The 24,834-nt window shown below is 49.8% G+C and overlaps 1 protein-coding gene across 1 annotated transcript in view; it reads right to left on the reverse strand.

Moving 5' to 3' along the window:
* Positions 1-1,116: 1,116 nt before the first annotated feature.
* The window catches only part of LOC135520571 (atrophin-1-like), a 23,861-nt gene continuing 143 nt past the window's right edge, over positions 1,117-24,834 (reverse strand). The window contains 13 exon segments of the mRNA XM_064946218.1: positions 1,117-1,795; positions 1,930-2,110; positions 10,345-10,488; positions 10,675-12,139; positions 12,248-12,464; positions 13,983-14,623; positions 14,626-15,165; positions 15,168-16,787; positions 16,893-17,012; positions 19,289-19,393; positions 20,203-20,346; positions 24,055-24,160; positions 24,657-24,834. The exon segment at positions 24,657-24,834 is cut by the window's right edge and continues 143 nt beyond it. Of these exon segments, the coding sequence (XP_064802290.1) occupies positions 1,762-1,795; positions 1,930-2,110; positions 10,345-10,488; positions 10,675-12,139; positions 12,248-12,464; positions 13,983-14,623; positions 14,626-15,165; positions 15,168-16,787; positions 16,893-17,012; positions 19,289-19,393; positions 20,203-20,229 (5,094 nt within the window). The 5' untranslated portion in view covers positions 20,230-20,346; positions 24,055-24,160; positions 24,657-24,834 and the 3' untranslated portion in view covers positions 1,117-1,761.

Consider the following 24,834-nt stretch of genomic DNA (forward strand, 5'->3'; position numbering starts at 1 on the left):
TAAGGTCAGGTGATTGTAGTCATCTGATGCAGCCTTCACTCTCCTTCTTGGTCAAATAGCCCCTACACAGTCTGGAGGTGTGTTTTGAGTCATTGTCCTGATGAAAAAAAATGATAATCCCACTAAGCACAAACCAGATGGGATGGCGTATCGCTGCAGAATGCTGTGGTACATTTACATTACATTTACATTTAAGTCATTTGGCAGACGCTCTTATCCAGAGCGACTTACAAATTGGTGAATTCACCTTATGTAGCCATGCTGATCAATCTGAGGTGCAGTTAGCTCTAATGAACTTATCCTCTGCAGCAGAGGTAACTCTGGGTCTTCCTTTCCTGGTCCTCATAAGAGCCAGTTTCATCATAGCACTTGATAGTTTTTACGACTGCCCTTGAAGAAACTTTCAACGTTATTGACATTTTTTGGATTGACTGACCTTCATTTCTTAAAGTAATGATGGACTGTCATTTTTTTTTGCTTATTTGAGCTGTCCTTGCCATAATATGGACTTGGTCTTTTACTAAATAGGGCTATCTTCTGTATACCACCCCTACCTTGTCACAACACAACTGATTGGCTCAAACGCATTAAGAAGGAATGAAATTCCACAAATTAACTTTTAACAAGGCACACCTGTTAATTGAAGCGCATTCCAGGTGACTACCTCATGAAGCTGGTTGAGAGAATGCCAAGAGTGTGCAAAGCTGTCATCAAGGCAAAGAGTGGCTACTTTGAAGAATCTCAAATATAACGTATGTTTTGATTTGTTTAGCACTTTTTTGGTTACTACATGATTCCATATGTGTTATTTCATAGTTTTGATGTCTTCACTATTATTCTACAATGTAGAAAATAGTAAAAATAAAGAAAAACACTTGAATGATTAGGTGAGTCCAAACTTTTGACTGGTACTGTATGTTTTATGTGTGTTTTATATAAACACCAAGACAGAGATGCACGTGTTTGTGTAGAGAGAGAGAGAGAGAGGAGAGAACATACTGTACACAACCACATCAGAGACCCATATATTTCCCCCAAAAAATGATGTAGTTTATCTTCTGTCTTTTTCCTTCATTTGCATCTCATTTCACAATAAAAAAACGAAAGAAACCGCCATACCATGAAAATGTAATAAAATAACAATACAAATAATATGTATATAGAATTATACAATTATCAACAAACAGACATGAATAATAATAACAATATAACTAATCGTTAACATAATATGACACTTGTTAATCGCTGGTCTCATGCACACTCATACACCACCCGTCCGTTAGGAAGGAGAGGAATTACTAAAAGTAGAACCAGGAGTTCAACCAGTTCAGAATAAGCGCCTAGCTACATGCAATGACATAACAGAGAGCCTCATGTACACATTCTTCCTGGCATAAGGTCATTTACACCAGACTGTACTGCATTATATTGCTACTCCCACCTAGTATACTGTACAGGGCACAATACAAAACTGGAGTTGAACAACATACGCTGTGATGCGCCCAGAGTCTGGGACGATGGTATAGTACAGACAACACAGATTGTGAGCAACGTTTTCACTCCTCTCATCCCTCTCTCCCTTTTTTCATCTGGTTTCGACATCACTTCATTTCTCCTCATGTTCCTACGGTTTGATGCTTCCTTCATTGTTCTTAGTGCTTCTGTTTTGTTGTTTTCTTCTTCCTTTGCAGATATTTCTCTCCTTTCTTCCTCCTTTGAGTTTGTCTTCCGTGGGCTTGTTCCCCCTCTCTTTTTCCTCCCTTACAGGGTCTTGTCGCTTTCCTTCTTTAAGTGGCTGAGGAAGAGAGAAGAGACTGTATGAGACAGGGTCAGGGATGATGCTCTCTCTCTCTCTCTCCCCCCCCCACACCTCTACCAGACAGTCTCCCCACACCCTACCCAGCTCCCCTGGTCCCATTAGTAGGCTACCTGTAGTACTCGTCCTGGGTGAGGGAGTGATGGTGGTGGTGGTGGATCCACTGCTGTTCCAGAGCCAGTCTCTGGATCTGCAGCTCTGCGCTCTGGGCCTGCTGCATGGCCTGGAGCTGGTGGGCCGCTGACATGGAACCTGTCAGAGAGGAGGGCTGGGGCAGCTCACGGAACGGAGCTCCTGGAGGGGGAAGGAAAAGGGAAGAGGAAAGGGAGAAGAGGAGAGACAGGTGAGAAGAGGAGACAGGTGAGAGGAGGTGTGGAGAAGAGGAGACAGGTGAGAAGAGGAGACAGGTAAGAGGAGGTGTGGAGAAGAGGAGACAGGTGAGAGGAGGAGTGGATAAGGGAGAGAGGTGAGGGGAGGAGTGGAGAAGAGCGAGACAGGTGAGAGGAGGAGTGGAGAAGGAGATAGACAAGTGAGAGGAGGAGTGGAGAAGGGAGAGACAGGTGAGGGGATGAGTGGAGAAGAGGATAGACAGGTGAGAGGAGGAGTGGAGAAGAAGATACACAGGTGAGAGGAGGAGTGGAGAAGAGAGAGATAGGTGAGAGGAGAAGTGGAGAAGAGAGACAGGTAAGAGGAGGAGTGGAGAAGGGGAGAGACAGGTAAGAGGAAGAGTGGAGAAGGGGATAGACAGGTGAGGGGAGGAGTGGAGAAGAGGAGAGAGGTAAGAGGAGTGAAGAGAAGAGAGAGACAGGTGAGGGGAGGAGTGGAGAAGGAAGAGACAGGAAAGAAGAGAAGGGGAGAGACAGGTGAGAGAAAGAGTGGAGAAGGGGAGAGACAGGTAAGAGGAGGAGTGGAGAAGGGGAGAGACAGGTAAGAGGAGGAGTGGAGAAGGGGAGAGACAGGTAAGAGGAGGAGTGGATAAGGGAGAGACAGGTGAGAGGAGGAGTGGATAAGGGAGAGACAGGTGAGAGGAGTGGAGAAGAGGAGAGACAGGTGAGAGGAGTGGAGAAGGAGATACACAGGACAGAGGAGGAGTGGAGAAGGGAGGGACAGGTGAGGGAGGAGGAGTGGAGAAGAGGAGAGAGGTAAGAGGAGTAAAGAGAAGAGAGAGACAGGTGAGGGGAGGAGTGGAGAAGGAAGAGACAGGAAAGAAGAGAAGGGGAGAGACAGGTGAGAGAAAGAGTGGAGAAGGGGAGAGACAGGTAAGAGGAGGAGTGGAGAAGGGGAGAGACAGGTAAGAGGAAGAGTGGAGAAGGGGATAGACAGGTGAGGGGAGGAGTGGAGAAGAGGAGAGAGGTAAGAGGAGTGAAGAGAAGAGAGAGACAGGTGAGGGGAGGAGTGGAGAAGGAAGAGACAGGAAAGAAGAGAAGGGGAGAGACAGGTGAGAGAAAGAGTGGAGAAGGGGAGAGACAGGTAAGAGGAGGAGTGGAGAAGGGGAGAGACAGGTAAGAGGAGGAGTGGAGAAGGGGAGAGACAGGTAAGAGGAGGAGTGGATAAGGGAGAGACAGGTGAGAGGAGTGGAGAAGAGGAGAGACAGGTGAGAGGAGTGGAGAAGGAGATACACAGGACAGAGGAGGAGTGGAGAAGGGAGGGACAGGTGAGGGAGGAGGAGTGGAGAAGAGGAGAGAGGTAAGAGGAGTGAAGAGAAGAGAGAGACAGGTGAGGGGAGGAGTGGAGAAGGAAGAGACAGGAAAGAAGAGAAGGGGAGAGACAGGTGAGAGAAAGAGTGGAGAAGGGGAGAGACAGGTAAGAGGAGGAGTGGAGAAGGGGAGAGACAGGTAAGAGGAGGAGTGGGGAAGGGGAGAGACAGGTAAGAGGAGGAGTGGAGAAGGGGAGAGACAGGTAAGAGGAGGAGTGGATAAGGGAGAGACAGGTGAGAGGAGGAGTGGATAAGGGAGAGACAGGTGAGAGGAGTGGAGAAGAGGAGAGACAGGTGAGAGGAGTGGAGAAGGAGATACACAGGACAGAGGAGGAGTGGAGAAGGGAGGGACAGGTGAGGGGATGAGTGGAGAAGAGGAGAGACAGGTGAGAGGAGGAGTGGAGAAGAAGATACACAGGTGAGGGGAGGAGTGGAGAAGAGAGAGACAGGTGAGAGGAGAAGTGGAGAAGAGAGACAGGTAAGAGGAGGAGTGGAGAAGGGGAGAGACAGGTAAGAGGAAGAGTGGAGAAGGAGATAGACAAGTGAGAGGAGGAGTGGAGAAGGAGATAGACAAGTGAGGGGAGGAGAGGATAAGGGAGAGACAGGTGAGAGGAGGAGTGGAGAAGAGGAGAGAGGTAAGAGGAGTGGAGAATAGAGAGACTGGTGAGAGGAGGAGTGGAGAAGGAGGTAGACAAGTGAGAGGAGGAGTGGAGAAAGAGCTAGACAAGTGAGAGGAGGAGTGGATAAGGGAGAGACAGGTGAGAGGAGGAGTTGAGAAGAAGATACACAGGTGAGAGGAGGAGTGGAGAAGAGAGAGACAGGTAAGAGGAGGAGTGGAGAAGGGGAGAGACAGGTAAGAGGAAGAGTGGAGAAGGGGAAAGACAGGTGAGAGAAGGAGTGGAGAAGGGGAGAGACAGGTAAGAGGAAGAGTGGAGAAGGGGAGAGACAGGTGAGAAGAGGAGAGACAGGTGAGAGGAGGAGTGGAGAAGGGGAGAGACAGGTAAGAGGAAGAGTGGGGAAGGGGAGAGACAGGTAAGAGGAGGAGTGGAGAAGGGGAGAGACAGGTAAGAGGAGGAGTGGATAAGGGAGAGACAGGTGAGAAGAGGAGTGGATAAGGGAGAGACAGGTGAGAGGAGGAGTGGAGAAGAGGAGAGACAGGTGAGAGGAGGAGTGGAGAAGGAGATACACAGGACAGAGGAGGAGTGGAGAAGGGAGAGACAGGTGAGGGGATGAGTGGAGAAGAGGAGAGACAGGTGAGAGGAGGAGTGGAGAAGAAGATTAACAAGTGAGAGGAGGAGTGTAGAAGGGAGAGACAGGTGAGGGGAGGAGTGGAGAAGGGAGAGACAGGTGAGGGGAGGAGTGGAGAAGGAGATTGACAAGTGAGAGGAGGAGTGTAGAAGGGAGAGACAGGTGAGGGGAGGAGTGAAGAAGGGAGAGACAGGTGAGAGGAGGAGTGGAGAAGGGAGAGACAGGTGAGAGGAGGAGTGGAGAAGAGGAGAGAAAGGTGAGGGGAGGAGTAGAGAAGGAGATAGACAAGTGAGAGGAGGAGTAGAGAAGGGAGAGACAGGTGAGGGGAGGAATGGAGAAGGGAGAGACAGGTGAGAGGAGGAGTGGAGAAGGGAGAGACAGGTGAGAGGAGGAGTGGAGAAGGGAGACACAGTTGAGAGGAGTGGAGAAGAGAGAGACAGGTGAGAGGAGGAGTGGAGAAGAGAGAAACCGGTATGAGGAGGAGTGGAGAAGGAGATAGACCGGTAAGAGGAGGAGTGGAGAAGGGAGAGACAAGTGAGAGGAGGAGTGGAGAAGGGGAGAGACAGGTGAGAGGAGGAGTGGAGAAGGGAGAGACAGGTGAGGGGAGGAGTGGAGAAGGGAGAGACAGAGAGGTGAGAGGAGGAGTGGAGAAGAGAGAGAGAGGTGAGAGGAGGAGTGGAGAAGAGAGAAACCGGTAAGAGGAGGAGTGGAGAAGGAGATAGACCGGTAAGAGGAGGAGTGGAGAAGAGAGAGACAGGTGAGAGGAGAAGTGGAGAAGAGAGAGACAGGTGAGAGGAGGAGTGAAGAAGGATATAGACAGGTGAGGAGGAGTGGAGAAGGAGATTGACAAGTGAGAGGAGGAGTGTAGAAGGGAGAGACAGGTGAGAGGAGGAGTGGAGAAGAGGAGAGAAATGTGAGGGGAGGAGTAGAGAAGGGAGAGACAGGTGAGACGTGGAGTGGAGAAGAGAGAGACAGGTGAGAGGAGGAGTGGAGAAGAGAGAAACCGGTAAGAGGAGGAGTGGAGAAGGAGATAGACCGTTAAGAGGAGGAGTGGAGAAGGGGAGAGACAGGTGAGAGGAGGAGAGGAGGAGTGGATAAGGGAGAGACAGGTGAGGGGAGGATTGGAGAAGGGAGAGACAGGTGAGGGGAGGAGTGGAGAAGGAGACTGACAAGTGAGAGGAGGAGTGTAGAAGGGAGAGACAGGTGAGAGGAGGAGTGGAGAAGAGGAGAGAAAGGTGAGGGGAGGAGTAGAGAAGGAGATAGACAAGTGAGAGGAGGAGTAGAGAAGGGAGAGACAGGTGAGGGGAGGAGTGGAGAAGGGAGAGGCAGGTGAGAGGAAGTGTGGAGAAAGGGAGAGAGAGGTCAGAGGAGGAGTGTAGTAGAGAGAGACAGGTAAGAGGAAGAGTGGAGAAGGAGATAGACAAGTGAGAGGAGGAGTGGAGAATAGAGAGACAGGTAAGAGGAAGAGTGGAGAAGGAGATAGACAGGTGAGTGGAGAAGGAGATTGACAAGTGAGAGGAGGAGTGGAGAAGAGAGAGACAGGTGAGAGGAGTGGAAAAGGGAGAGACAGGTGAGGGGAGGAGTAGAGAAGGAGATAGACAAGTGAGAGGAGGAGTAGAGAAGAGAGAGACAGGTGAGGGGAGGAGTGGAGAAGGGAGAGGCAGGTGAGAGGAGGAGTGGAGAAGGAGATTGACAAGTGAGAGGAGGAGTGTAGAAGGGAGAGACAGGTGAGGGGAGGAGTGGAGAAGGGAGAGACAGGTGAGGGGAGGAGTGTAGAAGGGAGAGACAGGTGAGGGGAGGAGTGAAGAAGGATATAGACAGGTGAGAGGAGGAGTGGAGAAGGAGACTGACAAGTGAGAGGAGGAGTGGAGAAGGGAGAGACAGGTGAGAGGAGGAGTAGAGAAGAGGAGAGAAAGGTGAGGGGAGGAGTAGAGAAGGAGATAGACAAGTGAGAGGAGGAGGAGAGAAGGGAGAGACAGGTGAGGGGAGGAGTGGAGAAGGGAGAGGCAGGTGAGAGGAAGAGTGGAGAAAGGGAGAGAGAGGTCAGAGGAGGAGTGTAGTAGAGAGACCGGTAAGAGGAAGAGTGGAGAAGGAGATAGACAAGTGAGAGGAGTGGAGAATAGAGAGACAGGTAAGAGGAAGAGTGGAGAAGGAGATTGACAAGTGAGAGGAGGAGTGGAGAAGAGAGAGACAGGTGAGAGGAGTGGAGAAGGGAGAGACAGGTGAGGGGAGGAGTAGAGAAGGAGATAGACAAGTGAGAGGCGGAGTAGAGAAGAGAGAGACAGGTGAGGGGAGGAGTGGAGAAGGGAGAGGCAGGTGAGAGGAGGAGTGGAGAAGGAGATTGACAAGTGAGAGGAGGAGTGTAGAAGGGAGAGACAGGTGAGGGGAGGAGTGGAGAAGGGAGAGACAGGTGAGGGGAGGAGTGTAGAAGGGAGAGACAGGTGAGGGGAGGAGTGAAGAAGGATATAGACAGGTGAGAGGAGGAGTGGAGAAGGAGATTGACAAGTGAGAGGAGGAGTGTAGAAGGGAGAGACAGGTGAGAGGAGGAGTGGAGAAGAGGAGAGAAAGGTGAGGGGAGGAGTAGAGAAGGAGATAGACAAGTGAGAGGAGGAGTAGAGAAGGGAGAGACAGGTGAGGGGAAGAGTGGAGAAGGGAGAGGCAGGTGAGAGTAAGAGTGGAGAAAGGGAGAGAGAGGTCAGAGGAGGAGTGTAGTAGAGAGAGACAGGTAAGAGGAAGAGTGGAGAAGGAGATAGACAAGTGAGAGGAGGAGTGGAGAATAGAGAGACAGGTAAGAGGAAGAGTGGAGAAGGAGATAGACAGGTGAGTGGAGAAGGAGATTGACAAGTGAGAGGAGGAGTGGAGAAGAGAGAGACAGGTGAGAGGAGTGGAGAAGGGAGAGACAGGTGAGGGGAGGAGTAGAGAAGGAGATAGACAAGTGAGAGGAGGAGTAGAGAAGAGAGAGACAGGTGAGAGGAGGAGTGGAGAAGAGAGACAGGTGAGAGGAGGGGTGGAGAAGGGAGAGACAGGTGAGAGGAGGAGTGGAGAAGGGAGAGACAGGTGAGAGGAGTGAAGAAGGGAGAGACAGGTGAGATGAGTGGAGAAGGAAGAGACAGGTGAGAGGAGGAGTGGAGAAGGAGATAGACAGGTGAGAGGAGGAGTGGAGAAGAGAGACAGGTGAGAGGAGGAGTGGAGAAGAGAGAAACCGGTATGAGGAGGAGTGGAGAAGGGAGAGACAAGTGAGAAGAGGAGTGGAGAAGGGGAGAGACAGGTGAGAGGAGGAGTGGAGAAGGGAGAGACATGTGAGGGGAGGAGTGGAGAAGGAGATAGACAGTTGAGAGGAGGAGTGTAGAAGGGGATTGACAAGTGAGAGGAGGAGTGTAGAAGGGAGAGACAGGTGAGGGGAGGAGTGGAGAAGGATATATATAGGTGAGAGGAGGAGTGGAGAAGAAGATTAACAAGTGAGAGGAGGAGTGTAGAAGGGAGAGACAGGTGAGGGGAGGAGTGGAGAAGGGAGATACAGGTGAGGGGAGGAGTGGAGAAGGAAATTGACAAGTGAGAGGAGGAGTGTAGAAGGGAGAGACAGGTGAGGGGAGGAGTGGAGAAGGATATAGATAGGTGAGAGGAGGAGTGGAGAAGAAGATTAACAAGTGAGAGGAGGAGTGTACAAGGGAGAGACAGGTGAGGGGAGGAGTGGAGAAGGAGATTGACAAGTGAGAGGAGGAGTGTAGAAGGGAGAGACAGGTGAGGGGAGGAGTGAAGAAGGATATAGACAGGTGAGAGGAGTGGAGAAGAGGAGAGAAAGGTGAGGGGAGGAGTAGAGAAGGAGATAGACAAGTGAGAGGAGGAATAGAGAAGGGAGAGACAGGTGAGGGGAGGAGTGGAGAAGGGAGAGACAGGTGAGAGGAGGAGTGGAGAAGAAGATTAACAAGTGAGAGGAGGAGTGTAGAAGGGAGAGACAGGTGAGGGGAGGAGTGGAGAAGGGAGAGACAGGTGAGGGGAGGAGTGGAGAAGGGAGAGACAGGTGAGAGGAGGAGTAGAGAAGGAGATAGACAAGTGAGAGGAGGAGTAGAGAAGGGAGAGACAGGTGAGGGGAGGAGTGGAGAAGGGAGAGACAGGTGAAAGGAGGGGTGGAGAAGGGAGAGACAGGTGAGAGGAGGAGTGGAGAAGGGAGAGACAGGTGAGAGGAGGAGTGGAGAAGAGAGAAACCGGTATGAGGAGGAGTGGAGAAGGAGATAGACCGGTAAGAGGAGGAGTGGAGAAGGGAGAGACAAGTGAGAGGAGGAGTGGAGAAGGGGAGAGACAGGTGAGAGGAGGAGTGGAGAAGGGAGAGACAGGTGAGGGGAGGAGTGAAGAAGGATATAGACAGGTGAGAGGAGGAGTGTAGAAGGGGATTGACAAGTGAGAGGAGGAGTGTAGAAGTGAGAGACAGGTGAGGGGAGGAGTGGAGAAGGATATAGATAGGTGAGAGGGGGAGTGGAGAAGAAGATTAACAAGTGAGAGGAGGAGTGGAGAAGGGAGAGACAGGTGAGGGGAGGAGTGGAGAAGGGAGATACAGGTGAGGGGAGGAGTGGAGAAGGAGATTGACAAGTGAGAGGAGGAGTGTAGAAGGGAGAGACAGGTGAGGGGGGGAGTGGAGAAGGATATAGATAGGTGAGACGTGGAGTGGAGAAGAAGATTAACAAGTGAGAGGAGGAGTGTAGAAAGGAGAGACAGGTGAGGGGAGGAGTGGAGAAGGGAGAGACAGGTGAGGGGAGGAGTGGAGAAGGAGATTGACAAGTAAGAGGAGGAGTGTAGAAGGGAGAGACAGGTGAGGGGAGGAGTGGAGTAGGGAGATACAGGTGAGGGGAGGAGTGGAGAAGGAGATTGACAAGTGAGAGGAGGAGTGTAGAAGGGAGAGACAGGTGAGGGGAGGAGTGGAGAAGGATATAGATAGGTGAGAGGAGGAGTGGAGAAGAAGATTAACAAGTGAGAGGAGGAGTGTAGAAGGGAGAGACAGGTGAGGGGAGGAGTGGAGAAGGGAGAGACAGGTGAGGGGAGGAGTGGAGAAGGAGATTGACAAGTGAGGGGAGGAGTGTAGAAGGGAGAGACAGGTGAGGGGAGGAGTGAAGAAGGATATAGACAGGTGAGAGGAGGAGTGGAGAAGGGAGAGACAGGTGAGAGGAGGAGTGGAGAAAAGGAGAGAAAGGTGAGGGGAGGAGTAGAGAAGGGAGAGACAGGTGAGAGGAGGAGTGGAGAAGGGAGAGACAGGTGAGAGGAGGAGTGGAGAAGGGGAGAGACAGGTGAGAGGAGGAGTGGAGAAGGAGATAAGCAGGTGAGAGGAGGAGTGGAGAAGGTGATAGACAGGTGAAAGGAGGGGTGGAGAAGGGAGAGACAGGTGAGAGGAGGAGTGGAGAAGGGAGAGACAGTTGAGAGGAGTGGAGAAGAGAGAGACAGGTGAGAGGAGGAGTGGAGAAGAGAGACAGGTGAGAGGAGGGGTGGAGAAGGGAGAGACAGGTGAGAGTAGGTATCATATTCATGATACAACACAGACAGACAGGCAGACAGAGAAATAAACAAACAGACTGAAAAACAAGCCTTTCCTCACCGAAGAGCTGTTGTCGTAGCACCTCGCTTTCAGTGAGGGGGTGTGCCAGGATGGGGGTGCCCAGCGCTGCCCCTGGGTAGGGCAGGCGGGCCAGGGGAGACCCCGACGCCAACGGGTCCATCAGGGGGTGCACCCCGCCCGCCGCTAGGGGCCAATGATGTAACAGGAAACACAAGGAGATATTTAATAAGAGTCACAGCATCAACAACCATGTTAACATCAACATCTGTATCAGACAGGAAGCGCTTTCTCAGGTCCAGCTCAAAAGAGCACTAAATAGTAGTGTGTAGATCATAGTACAAGATCACAACTGTGAGCAGCAGTGGGTACCTGTGTCTTGCTGGTGCAGGTGCAGGTGGGAGTGGATGTGTGAGTGCTGGTGATGATGAGGCGTGACGTTCAACATCTGAAGACGCCCCGGAATCTCTCCTCCTCCTGTTCCTCCTCCTCCACTTCCACCACTTCCTCCACTTCCATTGCTTCCCCCTCTTTCTCTTTCTCTTTCTCGCTCCCTCTCCCTCTCTCGTCCCCTCTCTCCACCGGCTGGCAGCCCCGCTCTGTCTCGCTCTCTTTCTCTCTCCCTCTCTCCACTCCTCTCTCTCTCAGAGGTGGTGGGGGAACGAGTGAGAGGGGGGTAGGTATCGGGAGGGGCGGTCACTAGGGCCGGGGCAGGTGGGGGGTGAGATGGGGGGAGGGAGCTGGGAAAGGAGTGTGGTGCTGGGTGATGGAGGGATGAAACAGGGTTAGAGGAGGGTGGAGGAGGAGCGGGCAGAGGTGCAGCTACGGGCACTGGGGGTGGAGGGGCTGGTGCAGGTGCAGGGTGAGAGGGTAGCGAGGGAGGAAGCAGGGAGAAGGGGGTAGGGTTGGAGAGGGACTGAGGGGCGGGAGGAGGGTTAGGGAGGCGACTCACTGGGGCTAACGCTGGGTTCTGGAGGGGCGGTGGAGGGGGTGGAGGAGCCTGGGGAGGGGGGGTGCCATAAATGGCCACCTCACCTCCACCCCCTCCCCCCAGCAGTAGGGAGTGAGCATGTGCATGAGCGTGTGCGTGGGCATGCGAGTGGGAGTGGGCGAGGGCGAGAGCCGTAGGATCTCCCAAGGAGCCCGGCTGGTACACCCTGTCCTCACTCTTAAACTCAAACCCCGGCTTCATGCGCTCACGGTGGGCTGCCACTGCATGGGGAAACCCCATCCCCCCTAACCCTGCACCCCCCATCCCCCCATGTCCTCCTCCATGCCCCCCTGGCCCTCCCTCCATACTGCCCCCATAGAGGAAACCCAAGATAGCTGCCGCTGTGGCTGCATCAGCAGGCATGTGATGTGGGTGGGCCAGAGCATGGTTCTGGAACTGGGGGAGGAAGAAGGAGGGGTGGACATGGGGGTGGCCATGATGGTGGACATGTGGGTGTTGGTGTTGGCGACTAGCCCCGAGGGGGGACATGGCGTGGGGCCGGGCGTACTCGCTCAGGGTCCGCAGTGCGGGGGTGTCAGGGCCCAGGTACGGCCCTCCTAACCCGATCCCCAGAGCCCCCTGTGGGCCAACCACCGTTGAACCCCCCATTGACTGCATGAGGAGGGAGTGTGGGATGTGTTGAGAGAGGGAGGGGTGGAGGTGGGAGTGGTGGAGGTGAGCGTGGGGGTGAGGGTGAGGGTGGGAGTGGTGCTGCTGGGGGTGAGGTTGAGGGTGAGACCCAGGGTTAGAAGAAGAGGAGTTTGGGTCGAGGAGGATGGAGGAGGAGGGGAAGAAGAGAGAGGATCCCTGGCGTTGTATATTTGCATTGTTATTGTCCTTCTGTTGCTGCAGGGAAAGAGGGAGCATTTAAAGAGACAAAAAGGAGAAGGAAATTGAGCATTGTGTCCATCTCCCTCGCTCATCGCCTCCCCCTCCCTGCCTCAATATACTCACTTGTAGATGCCTCTCCAGGTCCCGCTCCCTCTCTCTCTCCCTCTCTCGTTCCCGCTCTTTCTCCCTCAGGTCTCTTGCCCTCTGCTCCACCTCTCTCCGGGCTCTCTCGATCACCTCGTTCCTCTTCTTCCACAGTTTGGAGCCGTCCAGGGGGACAAAGAGAACGTCGCTGCGGGCGCAGGAGTTTCCACTGCCCCGATCTAGAACCCTGTGGAACCTACAACCACATCAGCAAAATATAACCAATTTGTGCACCAGATTCTGTTCCCATATGATGATACTATCTTTATTATCTGGCAATGTCTTCTGTGATGGGTGCTGTTGTCATTGATATACTGTAGGCCTGTCTACAACACCTCTTCTGTGATGGGTGTTGTTGTCTTTGATATACTGTAGGCCTGTCTACAACACCTCTTCTGTGATGGGTGTTGTTGTCTTTGATATACTGTAGGCCTGTCTACAACACCTCTTCTGTGATGGGTGTTGTTGTCTTTGATATACTGTAGGCCTGTCTACAAAACCTCTTCTGTGATGGGTGTTGTTGTCTTTGATATACTGTAGGCCTGTCTACAAAACCTCTTCTGTGATGGGTGTTGTTGTCTTTGATATACTGTAGGCCTGTCTACAAAACCTCTTCTGTGATGGGTGTTGTTGTCTTTGATATACTGTAGGCCTGTCTACAAAACATCTTCTGTGATGGGTGTTGTTGTCTTTGATATACTGTAGGCCTGTCTACAAAACCTCTTCTGTGATGGGTGTTGTTGTCTTTGATATACTGTAGGCCTGTCTACAAAACCTCTTCTGTGATGGGTGTTGTTGTCTTTGATATACTGTAGGCCTGTCTACAAAACCTCTTCTGTGATGGGTGTTGTTGTCTTTGATATACTGTAGGCCTGTCTACAAAACCTCTTCTGTGATGGGTGTTGTTGTCTTTGATATACTGTAGGCCTGTCTACAAAACCTCTTCTGTGATGGGTGTTGTTGTCTTTGATATACTGTAGGCCTGTCTACAAAACCTCTTCTGTGATGGGTGTTGTTGTCTTTGATATACTGTAGTCCTGTCTACAAAACCTCTTCTGTGATGGGTGTTGTTGTCTTTGATATACTGTAGGCCTGTCTACAAAACCTCTTCTGTGATGGGTGTTGTTGTCTTTGATATACTGTAGGCCTGTCTACAAAACTTCTTCTGTGATGGGTGTTGTTGTCTTTGATATACTGTAGGCCTGTCTACAAAACCTCTTCTGTGATGGGTGTTGTTGTCTTTGATATACTGTAGGCCTGTCTACAAAACCTCTTCTGTGATGGGTGTTGTTGTCTTTGATATACTGTAGGCCTGTCTACAACACCTCTTCTGTGATGGGTGTTGTTGTCTTTGATATACTGTAGTCCTGTCTACAAAACCTCTTCTGTGATGGGTGTTGTTGTCTTTGATATACTGTAGGCCTGTCTACAAAACCTCTTCTGTGATGGGTGTTGTTGTCTTTGATATACTGTAGTCCTGTCTACAAAACCTCTTCTGTGATGGGTGTTGTTGTCTTTGATATACTGTAGGCCTGTCTACAAAACCTCTTCTGTGACAGGAATACATTTCTCAGCCCCTTTATCTAGAAATAATAGCTGACATATTATGATAGTGACAAAAACAGAGATAAAACCACATAAATCAGTTGTTAGAACTTGTTAGAGTGACATATGATGGAGCCCTTCTGTTGCTATGACGCCTATCCCATCTCACCGTGCTGATTGGCTGGCGTGGATCGGAATGTCCACCGGCTTGGGCTCAGGGGAGGGGCTTCTCAAAACAGGAGGTGGGCTTTCACTCTCCTCCCTCTCCTCTATTGGTTCCTCCTTGATGACAGGCGGGGGAGGGGGACCTGTGGACGAATCAGAATGCCCATCTCTAGGAAGTGAGGAGCTACAGCCAGGGGCCGAAGTGCCATTGTTGTTGCCGGGGTTATTAAGAGGTGGGGGTCCTTTTGAGGCGTTTTGAGGTGAGAGGGACTGAGAGAGAGAGTTGGTATGGCTGCTGCCACTGCTACTGTTACTATTGCTGTTAGTCGGGACCAGGTTGTTCCCACTGTTCCCATTGGAGTGGTAGGGGCTGCTGAAGGGGGCGTGGCTGTTCAAAGTGCTGTGGAAGGGTGAGGGCCGACAGCCAGGTGACACACCTGAACCAGGAAGTGACATGTTGGCCCCGGAGGAGGAGCCTGGCGGGTAGGAAGGAAACCCGCCCATCTGATTGGTCGAGGGGCTTAGTAAAGGAGAGAGGGGTGTTGCAGGAGTCTGATTGGAGGAAGAATAATTTGTCGGACGAACGTGATTGGGTCCCAGGCCGGTGGGGGGTTGGGGCTGAGCAAGGGAGGTTTGGGGAGGGGGAGAGGGGGAGGAGGTGGCGGAGGAGGGTAAGGAGCATTTGGAGGGTGTCCATGAGGAGTGGAGGAGGAAGAGGAGGGAGAAAGGGACGGGGGATGGGGGGGACCACCACGGTTTTGGTAGAGAGACGACTCTCGCTGGTTGGTGTCCCTCTCTCGGTCCCTGTCTCTGGGCTGCTGGGCTGGAAAGTGGGGGTGGGGCAGGTGGGGGATCTGAGGTCCACCTGGGTAGTCTCGGCCCAGGTTTGGAGTCATTCCGGGAGGGCTGGGGTACTCACGGGCCGGGCCGGTGGAGGGTGGGCCACCAGGGGGATAGTCCTTGGCCCCAGGAGGGTACTCTCTATGGAAGTGTTCTGGTCCAGAGGGGGGACTGTGCCTTGTCTGTGCCTGGTCCATCGATGGGGGATAGTCTCGTTTGGAGGCGCTTTGAGGATGTGAGTGGGGGGGCAGGGTAGGATGGCTGGGGTTGTTTTGGGGTGAGGAAGGGGGGTCGCGGTTTAGCATGGGGGCTGCAGGTAACCCACTGCTCGAGCTTGAGGGGTTTCCTAGGGGGAGGGGTTATTATTGGGGTTACCATTGCCCCCCACCTCTCTCATCTGGCCCCCAAACTCGCCCCACCGCCCCCCCTCTTTGTCTCTGGGGTGCCCCCTTCCTCCCCCAGCACCGGTGGGTCCAAACTCTCTGTTCTGATTCTCATTACGATTCAGTAAAGCAAACTCCCTTCCTCCTACATCCCTCTCTCCCTCCCTCTCTCTCTCTCTATCCCTCTCTCTTTCTCTGAACACCCCCGGTCCAAATTCTCTTCCCCCAGGACCCATGGGGGGGTCTCTCACAGAGCCCTGAGGTCCAAGGCCTGAGTAATCCCGGTTCTGACCCCCAAACTCCCTCCCTTGTACCCCATTAGGACCCCCCATCCCACCAGAAGTGCTGCTGTTACTACCACTACTAGCCGAGAAATCCCTACCTATCTCCCTCCCCCCATACTCCACCCTCACTCCCCCCCTCTCCCTCTCGCCGGCCGCCCCCCTCTCCCTTTCCCCTCCCCCTGAAGCGTACCTGGGGAGGTACTCCTTGTGGGGGTGGGGGAGGTAAGGGGGGTGGGAGGAGGACGAATGACGGGAGGAAGGGGGGTTGTAGACGGATGGCAGTTGCTGCTGCTGCACTGGGGGTTGGTGCTGCGGCTGGTGAGCGTGGTGGTTACCAGAGTAACGGGTGTAGCCCCAGCTCCCCTGGCAACCGGTTGCGGTGCCTCCCTGCCATCCGGTGGGGCTGTAGTGGTGGGGGTGGGGCGGGGGCTGGGAGGGGGGTAATGGGCTGGTTTGGGGTAACAGAGAGGGAGGAGCCGTCTTGTTGTCCATCAGTTTCTCACCTTTCTCCATTTTCTCTCTCTCTACCTTGACTTCTGAGGGCAGGTTCTGCCCCCCTGGTTCTAAGGGTTTCAGCGCTGGTGGAGGAGGAAGGGGTGGTGGAGGGGGGTGTGGAATGTTGGGGTTGCCGTGGGGATAGTCTCCCCCGGCGACAGTTGCCTTGGTCACGCACTGAGCTTTAGCTTTGGAGTTCATTCGATTGCCACTGTGCACATTTTCAGCGCTGGCCGGTCCATACTCCATCTTGCTTACCGGCTTGGAGTCCTGTGAGAAATAGGACTTCCTGCCACTATTGCTGTCATTGGCTGAATCCCCTGCTCCGCGGAGAGAGGGAACAGGAGCAGAGGAAGAGATGGAGGAGGATGGCAGCTTCAGAGAAGGGCTGTCCTCCATTCCTCCATCCTTCCTTTCTCCATCCCCGCAAGACTCATCCCCTCTCCCCTCTCTGGCTGCTCTCCTTTCCTCTCCTCCTGTCTTCCCCACTCCTCCCTCTTTCCTTTTCTCCCGTTCCCCCTCTCCTTGCTTTGGTGAGTCTGGACCATCAGAGTCAGAGTCTAAACTGGCTGGAGGCGAGGCAGATAGACTCGGGGAGGAAGATCGATTGTCCTGGTCGATGTCCCGCCCACTGCTCAGACTATTGGCCAAGCTCCCTACAACTGAGCTCCTGCTGCCCTGGGATTGACCATCCTCGTTGTCACTGTCACGTGACTGTCTGGGAGCCGAGGGTGGGGGCGGTATAGTGGGGGGAGTACTGTCAGTTGAATGAGTTGAAGTCGGTGGGTTGGAGACAGAGGAAGAATCCTGATGACATAAGGTGAATATGAGGATATATATATTAATTAAATGTTGACATTAAAACATCCTAATTCAACCTAGTGGTGCAGTTCAACATCACGTTACACTAACCTGGACTTTCTGCCTCTTTGGTGGAGGCACAAGTTCCTCCCCTTCACTCTCTGACGAATCATGGCCTTGCGATCTGTGATTGAAGCGACTGACAGCCAATTCCTCACCAGCAGCTCTTTGCTAAGATACAGAATATGCATGCATATAATTTTTTAAAGTAAGAAAGACAAACTCAACGAGAGATGACACTGCAGGTAAAATCAGTATAAAAGACACCACATTGGCACTACAATTGTACATATAAGGTAATCATGGTGGTGATGACTCGTACAGGCACGCACACACGGCTTCATTAAGGCTTACATGTAGATCAATATCTAATAACTGACATCCTCTTCTCTCACTCACACACACATGTACACACAGACACAGACACACACACACACACAGACACACACACACACACGCAGACACACACACACACTCTTGTATAGTCGTGGCCAAAAGTTTTGAGAATGACACAAATATTAATTTTCACAAAGTCTGCTGCCTCAGTTTGTATGATGGCAATTTGCATATACTCCAGAATGTTATGAAGAGTGATCAGACGAATAGCAATTAATTGCAAAGTCCCTCTTTGCCATGCAAAAACATTTCCACTGCATTTCAGCCCTGCCACAAAAGGACCAGTAGACATCATATCAGTGATTCTCTCGTTAACACAGGTGTGAGTGTTGACAAGGCTGGAGATCACTCTGTCATGCTGATTGAGTTCGAATAACAGACTGGAAGCTTCAAAAGGAAGGTGGTGCTTGGAATCATTGTTCTTCCTCTTTCAACCATGGTTACCTGCAAGGAAACACATGCCGTCATCATTGCTTTGCACAAAAAGGGCTTCACAGGCAAGGATATTGCTGCCAGTAAGATTACACCTAAATCACCCATTTATCGGATCATCAAGAACTTCAAGGAGAGCGGTTTAATTGTTGTGAAGAAGGCTTCAGGGCGCCCAAGAAAGTCCAGCAAGCGCCAGGACCGTCTCCTAAAGTTGATTCAACTGCGGGATTGGAGCACCACCAGTACAGAGCTTGCTCAGGAATGGCATCAGGGAGGTGTGAGTGCATCTGCACGCACAGTGAGGCGAAGACTTTTGGAGGATGGCCTGGTGTCAAGAAGGGCAGCAAAGAAGCCACTCTCTCCAGGAAAAACATCAGGGACAGATTGATATTCTGCAAAAGGTACAGGGATTGGACTGCTGAGGACTGGGGTAAAGTCATTTTCTCTGATGAATCCCCTTTCCGATTGTTTGGGGCATCCGGAAAAAAGCTTGTCCGGAGAAGACAAGGTGAGCGCTACCATCAGTCCTGTGTCATGCCAACAGTAAAGCATCCTGAGACAATTCATGTGTGGGGTTGCTTCTCAGCCAAGGGAGTGGGCTCACTCACAATTTTGCCTAAGAACACAGCCATGAATAAGGAATGGTACCAACACATCCTCCGAGAAAAACTTCTCCCAACCATCCAGGAACAGTTTGGTGACAAACAATGCCTTTTCCAGCATGATGGAGCACCTTGCCATAAGGCAAAAGTGATAACTAAGTGGCTCGGGGAATAAAACATTGATATTTTGGGTCCATGGCCAGGAAAATCCCCAGACCTTAATCCCATTGAGAACTTGTAGTCAATCCTCAAGAGACGGGTAGACAAACAAAAACCCACAAATTCTGACAAACTCCAAGCATTGACTTTGCAAGAATGGGCTGCCATCAGTCAGGATGTGGCCCAGAAGTTAATTGACAGCATGCCAGGGCGGATTGCAGAGGTCTTGCAAAAGAAGGGTCAACACTGCAAATATTGACTCTTTGCATCAACTTGTAATGCAACTTGTAATTGTCAATAAATGCCTTTGACATTTATGAAATTCTTGTAATTATAGTTCAGTATTCCATAGTGACATCTGACAAAAAATATCTAAAGACACTAAGGCAGCAGACTTTGTGAAAATTAATATTTGTGTAATTCTCAAAACTTTTGGCCACGACTGTACAGCTAACCTTGTGGGGCCACACAATTCAGTCCCATTCAAAATCCTATTTTCCCTAAACCCTAGCCCTAACCCGCACTCTTACACTAACCTTAACCCAAAAACCTAACCTTAACCCTAAACCTAAAACTAGCTCCTAACCCTTAACGCAATTCTAACCCTAACAATAATTCTAACCTTAACCCTAAACCCCCTAGAAATAGCATTTGTCCCCAGTTGGTACCCACAAGAATAGTTAAACACATCCACACACACACTTTACGATAGACAAATCTAGATGGAAAGACTACATGACAAACAAAGCAATAAGGAGAAAGAGACTGCCATTACTAGAGACAGAGAGGGACAACATAACAAGAGTTTCTTAGAGAGAACACGGGAAAGACCAGACATAAAACATGATAGGTTCTCACCGTCTGCCTGTCGTTTCGTTCTGCACGAGAAGGGCTGGGATGCGGGCGTCTACCCCTCCTCTCCTCGTTGCTTCCCCCCCGCCTCCGCCCACTGCGCATTGGCATCTGAACCACCAGGGGTGGAAGGGGCAAGAAGGAGAAAAGGTGAGAGAAGAAACAAATGAAGAGAGAGAAGGGGAAATGGGTTATGAGGGGGGTAAAAGGGGGTAGTGGTGGGTAAAGGGGGGTAGAGGTGGGTAAAGATGGGTAGAGGGAGGTAAAGGGGGGTTGAGGGGTGTAGAGGGAGGTAAATGTGGGTCGAGGGGGGTAGTGAGAGGTAAAGGGGTGTAGATGGAGGTAAATGGGGGTCGGGGGGGTAGAGGGTGGTAAAGGGGGCAAAACAATAAGTAAAGAGAACAATAGAGGACAAAACCAAAGAGTGAGAGAGGGGGAAAGAAAAAAGTGAGGGATAGAGGGGGCAGAAAGGAAGGGAGAGGGGATCAGGGAAGGGTAAGGTGGAACGAAGGATGATGAAATAGGGAGGGGGCAGGAATGAGGGAGAAAGGATAGAGGATCAGTGATGGGTGGGGGGGTAAGAGCATGAGGAGGGAAAGGAGAGAGAAGAGGAATTGGGAGGGTAGAAAGCGGCAAGAACGACGAGGTGAGAAGAGAACAGAGAGAGGAATAATTATGACATCAATGTCCACAAATAATCTACACACAGAATATACACACAGAATATACACACAGAATAGCTTAACTTCAAAAGTCTTATTAATCTTAAATGATGTCAAATGTAACATCACAATCCATCTCCGTGCAATATAATACAACATATTAACAATAAACACATCTGCAATCTGACCCACACATGCACACTCAGCTACACAGGGGAACAAGGTAGAGATGAAGGAAGCCATTGAAACAGTTCATACCGATTCTTTGTGAGTTCGAGTTTTCATCGTTACTCCTTTATGATGTCCATCCCTCCCCACAGGCCATAGCAGTGAATGAAGTGGTGTCCTTGTCTTTCTCTGGAGGACTGAAAATCACCTCACCACCATCTGAGCTTCTACAACCTGGAAAAAACACCACAATGATGAATTGTCTACCTAACCAGGCCAGTCCCATTGAAGTAGGTAGCATCAGAAAACCCCATACAAATCAAATACAATAATACAACAATAATAAAACAACACGTTATTTTACAGGACACGTTACAGTGCACAATCAATCATAATAACAAATGCTGTACACATATCGAAGGATAAAAATTGAATAATCAATATCGAACAATAACATTAATAACTACAGTTATAGGCAATTCATTGCAACGGTGGACTGATTAACCTGGCATGGCTTTGAGTGCATGTACAAGTCAAGGATCCTCAACACAGCAATGCTACAGGAAAACTGATATCTGACTCATATCACACTTCAATACTGAATGGATGCATTGATGAGTAATACACCGCAGTTCAGTTCATTCAGAAGAATCACAGTTAAAGGAAAGCTCCACCCGAAAACAATATTTTAGTATTTGTTTCATTAGTCCATTGTTTATATAGTCCCACAATTGATATAGTCACATTTTGATTCATACCGCCAATTCAACAATGGACTACTGAAAAAAATACCAAAATATCGTTTTGGGTGGAGTTTTCCTTTAAGGACATGGAACCTGTACACAGATGTATAGATACTGTTGTGTATGACAATAAACACATTTGGAAGAAAATATTGTGTGCAGATTATTCCCTTATGCTGATGAACATTGAATACTGTACAGCACCTTCCCAAAGCAATTGGATGCGTGTATATGTTCTAGTCTTTATCAGCCTATCAGAACCCACGAAGGTGTTGTTTAAACCTGGGTCAGAAAGAGTTTAAGCTGTTAGAGCCATCTCAAGGGCTATCCCAGAGCCACATTAGCCCCTTACCTACCCTACAGGAGCCCAGCCCAGACCCAAACCCGCATGGGGTTAAAAAGAGCCCAGACCCAGACCCAAACCTGCATGGGGTTCAAAAGAGCCCAGACCCAAACCCGCATGGGGTTAAAAAGAGCCCAGACCCAGACCCAAACCTGCATGGGGTTCAAAAGAGCCCAGACCCAAACTTGCATGGGGTTCAAAAGAGCCCAGACCCAAACCTGCATGGGGTTAAAAAGAGCCCAGACCAAAACCTGCATGGGGTTAAAAAGAGCCCAGCCCCAGACCCAAACCTGCATGGGGTTAACAGTCTAATAATTCATTCATTCATAGATCTAGAGCTGGGAATTGCCAGGGACCTCACTATACAATATTATCATCATACTTAGATGCCAATACAATATGTATTGCGATTCTCACAATTCTATGTTTTGTGTATCGATACTGTGATTTTATTGCGATTTGATGTTCCAAAAATATTGCTCACCATATCTCTGCTGCAAAGAGACAAGAGATCATGAGAAAACGAGTTTTGATCAGTCATGGGAAAATAATATTGCAATATTGTCAAAACAATGCGATACGATATATCATCAAAAATAATATCCCAATATGTAACTGATTTTTCCCCCATCACTAATAGATACAGGTAATTGACCATGACATGCAACATATATGTCCAACTCATTCACCCCTTCATTCATTAGGGTAGTAGACTATGAAATATGACACAGGTTTTACATGTCCAACTCATTCACCCCTTTATTCATTGGGGTAGTAGACTATGAAATATGACACAGGTTTTACATGTCCAACTCATTCACCCCTTCATTCATTAGGGTAGTAGACTATGAAATATGACACAGGTTTTACATGTCCAACTCATTCACCCCTTCATTCATTGGGGTAGTAGACTATGAAATATGACACAGGTTTTACATGTCCAACTCATTCACCCCTTCATTCATTAGGGTAGTAGACTATGAAATATGACACAGGTTTTACATGTCCAACTCATTCACCCCTTCATTCATTAGGGTAGTAGACTATGAAATATGACACAGGTTTTACATGTCCAACTCATTCACCCCTTCATTCATTGGGGTAGTAGACTATGAAATATGACACAGGTTTTACATGTCCAACTCATTCACCCCTTCATTCATTAGGGTAGTAGACTATGAAATATGACACAGGTTTTACATGTCCAACTCATTCACCCCTTCATTCATTAGGGTAGTAGACTATGAAATATGACACAGGTTTTACATGTCCAACTCATTCACCCCTTCATTCATTAGGGTAGTAGACTATGAAATATGACACAGGTTTTACATGTCCAACTCATTCACCCATTCACCCAGTCAAGCTCATGTGTACTGAATGAGGATATAAATAGAACAGTGGCACACTGGGTGATATAAAGGGATATATTTAGCCAGGTAGTTAGCACTGACAATGGAGGGCCTTGTGTTCAACCCATCGAGCAGTAAACACACAGATGCAGTGTGTGGCGGCACCATTACTACATATATGAATGATTAGTGCATACTGCATATGTTGACTTATTCATACACTCACACACTTTATACAAACAGTTGCAGCTGTTAGTTACAGATTCACACACAGACACACACATTGAATAGTAGTGTATAGTCACTTGGCATGAATTCAACATCAGGCGAGTGTGTGTCACCAACTGGCTTTGAACCTGGACCAAGCTCCACAAGACTGTGTTATCCTGCTGAGCTAAAGCCTAGGCATTAGCCCGGAGAGCTAACACAAGTCCACGTCTCAGACTAGGCTACTTGTCAGTCGTCAAGCTATCTTGGTTCACAGAACCCCCTCCTTTACACGTGCAATGTGCATAGTGCTATAGTGACTTTTCCCATAGACATGTTGTCTACTATATTGCAGTAGTTAAAGAATTCACAATTCCACACACTCAATGATAAACATTGAGCCATCACTTGTGCTATGAAATCAATATTTGGGGAGTGTAGGCCTATAGGCCCAATGTAAAGCAGAGGAGGGAGGCTATGGATCCCAATGACACATAGCTACTGTATACAGTCAGTGTATATCTTAGTCACAGGTGGCTGGCTGCTACTATTCATGGTTTAATTTGCTGGTCCCTGGCTGTGGTCCATCAACACTAAAAGCAAACATAGCATTTACCATAGCTTATAATAATCAAACAATGTATAACAATGGTGAAACAGACACACACATATGTGCACATTAACTGTTTCTCGCTCTCACACACATGAATGCATTAAAATGAAATATGTGATGCATCGCAGCATGTCTTTAGCCTGTGTCAGTATGCAGTTACACAGCTCACATCACCGACAGACACCGACAAGCAGGCACCGAGAAGCAGGCACCGCAACGGTTCTCTTTCTCCTTTCTTCTCCCGCTACTGTTATTGATACACATGCAGATGCGACCGGCTCTGCTATTCTGTACAACAAGCGAACTACATCGGAATAGACTAGACCGACGATGTAGACGCTGTGTGTAATAGCACATATTGGCTAACACTGATAATGCAGAATAGAATGGGTCCTGTGTCTATCTATGCCTGTTGTGTTTCTCCCATAGCGTACTGTTTTTTTTCTTCATGTCTTGAAAAAATAATTCTGAATAGAATGGCGAAAGCCATTCTTCACCGAGACGCCTTTTCTCGTTGGAATGTGAGTGCGTCTGTTGTGCGTTGTAACCTAACACACATTTTACCCGGGCATGAATTACACATAACGCATGATCGTTAACGCACAAAGAAAGGGGAGGGAAGACACAAACGTGGCCAACAAGAAAAGCAAAAATATATAAGCATCCATTTTCCCTTCTCCTTACCTATGATATCCAGCGATGCGTGTCCCCTTTCACTCTCCCTTTCTTTAACCGTCTCTCTCGGTTTATACTGTACGTTGACATGCACACATAGGGGCAGCACGCGCACCTATAAACAGAGGCTGCTGGATCATATTGCAACGGTTCCGCAAATAATGCAGAATGTTCTCTCTCCTTCCCAAATCGTTGCAGGAAAAAACGGGGTGCCGCTGTAGACTGCACGAATTGATGCGTACGTTTGCCTCTTCCCCACCCCTTCTCCCCCTTCTCTTTCTCCCCCTTCCTCCGTCAAGACGACTTGCACTTTTTGCCGTCGGTACAGTCACAAAATCTACTGAGGGCGAGCAAGGGATGCACTTCGAGGAAGAGAGGGAGAGGGCGTGATTAGCATATTCTTAAGGAATGGGGGAGCGAGAAGAAAGGGAGGCAGGGAGAAGGAAGAGGCGCAGAGGGCCAACACTCAGAAGAGGGGAGGGAAGGAGAGAAGTCCCTTTTTCAGTTTTATTTTCCCCCACTCCAATGTAGGATCACTGTGCATTAGCCTACTATATGCTATTTTGCATGGATCCTTTATACACACAATAACTCAGCTTACAGAATCTTACCTTTTCTCCCTTTGTTCTAAAACTTCTCCCCGTCATTGTATTGATAGGCAAATGGCTACAGCATGCAGCCCAACGTGTAGTCAAACAGCATCGAACTGAATAATGCCATAATAGCCTAGATAATAGTACATTCTCAAAGTTTCCGTGTCCATTCTATTCATACCTAGAACGGGGTTCT

Source organism: Oncorhynchus masou, chromosome 29 (assembly GCF_036934945.1).
Source record: "Oncorhynchus masou masou isolate Uvic2021 chromosome 29, UVic_Omas_1.1, whole genome shotgun sequence".
Taxonomy (NCBI): domain Eukaryota; kingdom Metazoa; phylum Chordata; class Actinopteri; order Salmoniformes; family Salmonidae; genus Oncorhynchus; species Oncorhynchus masou.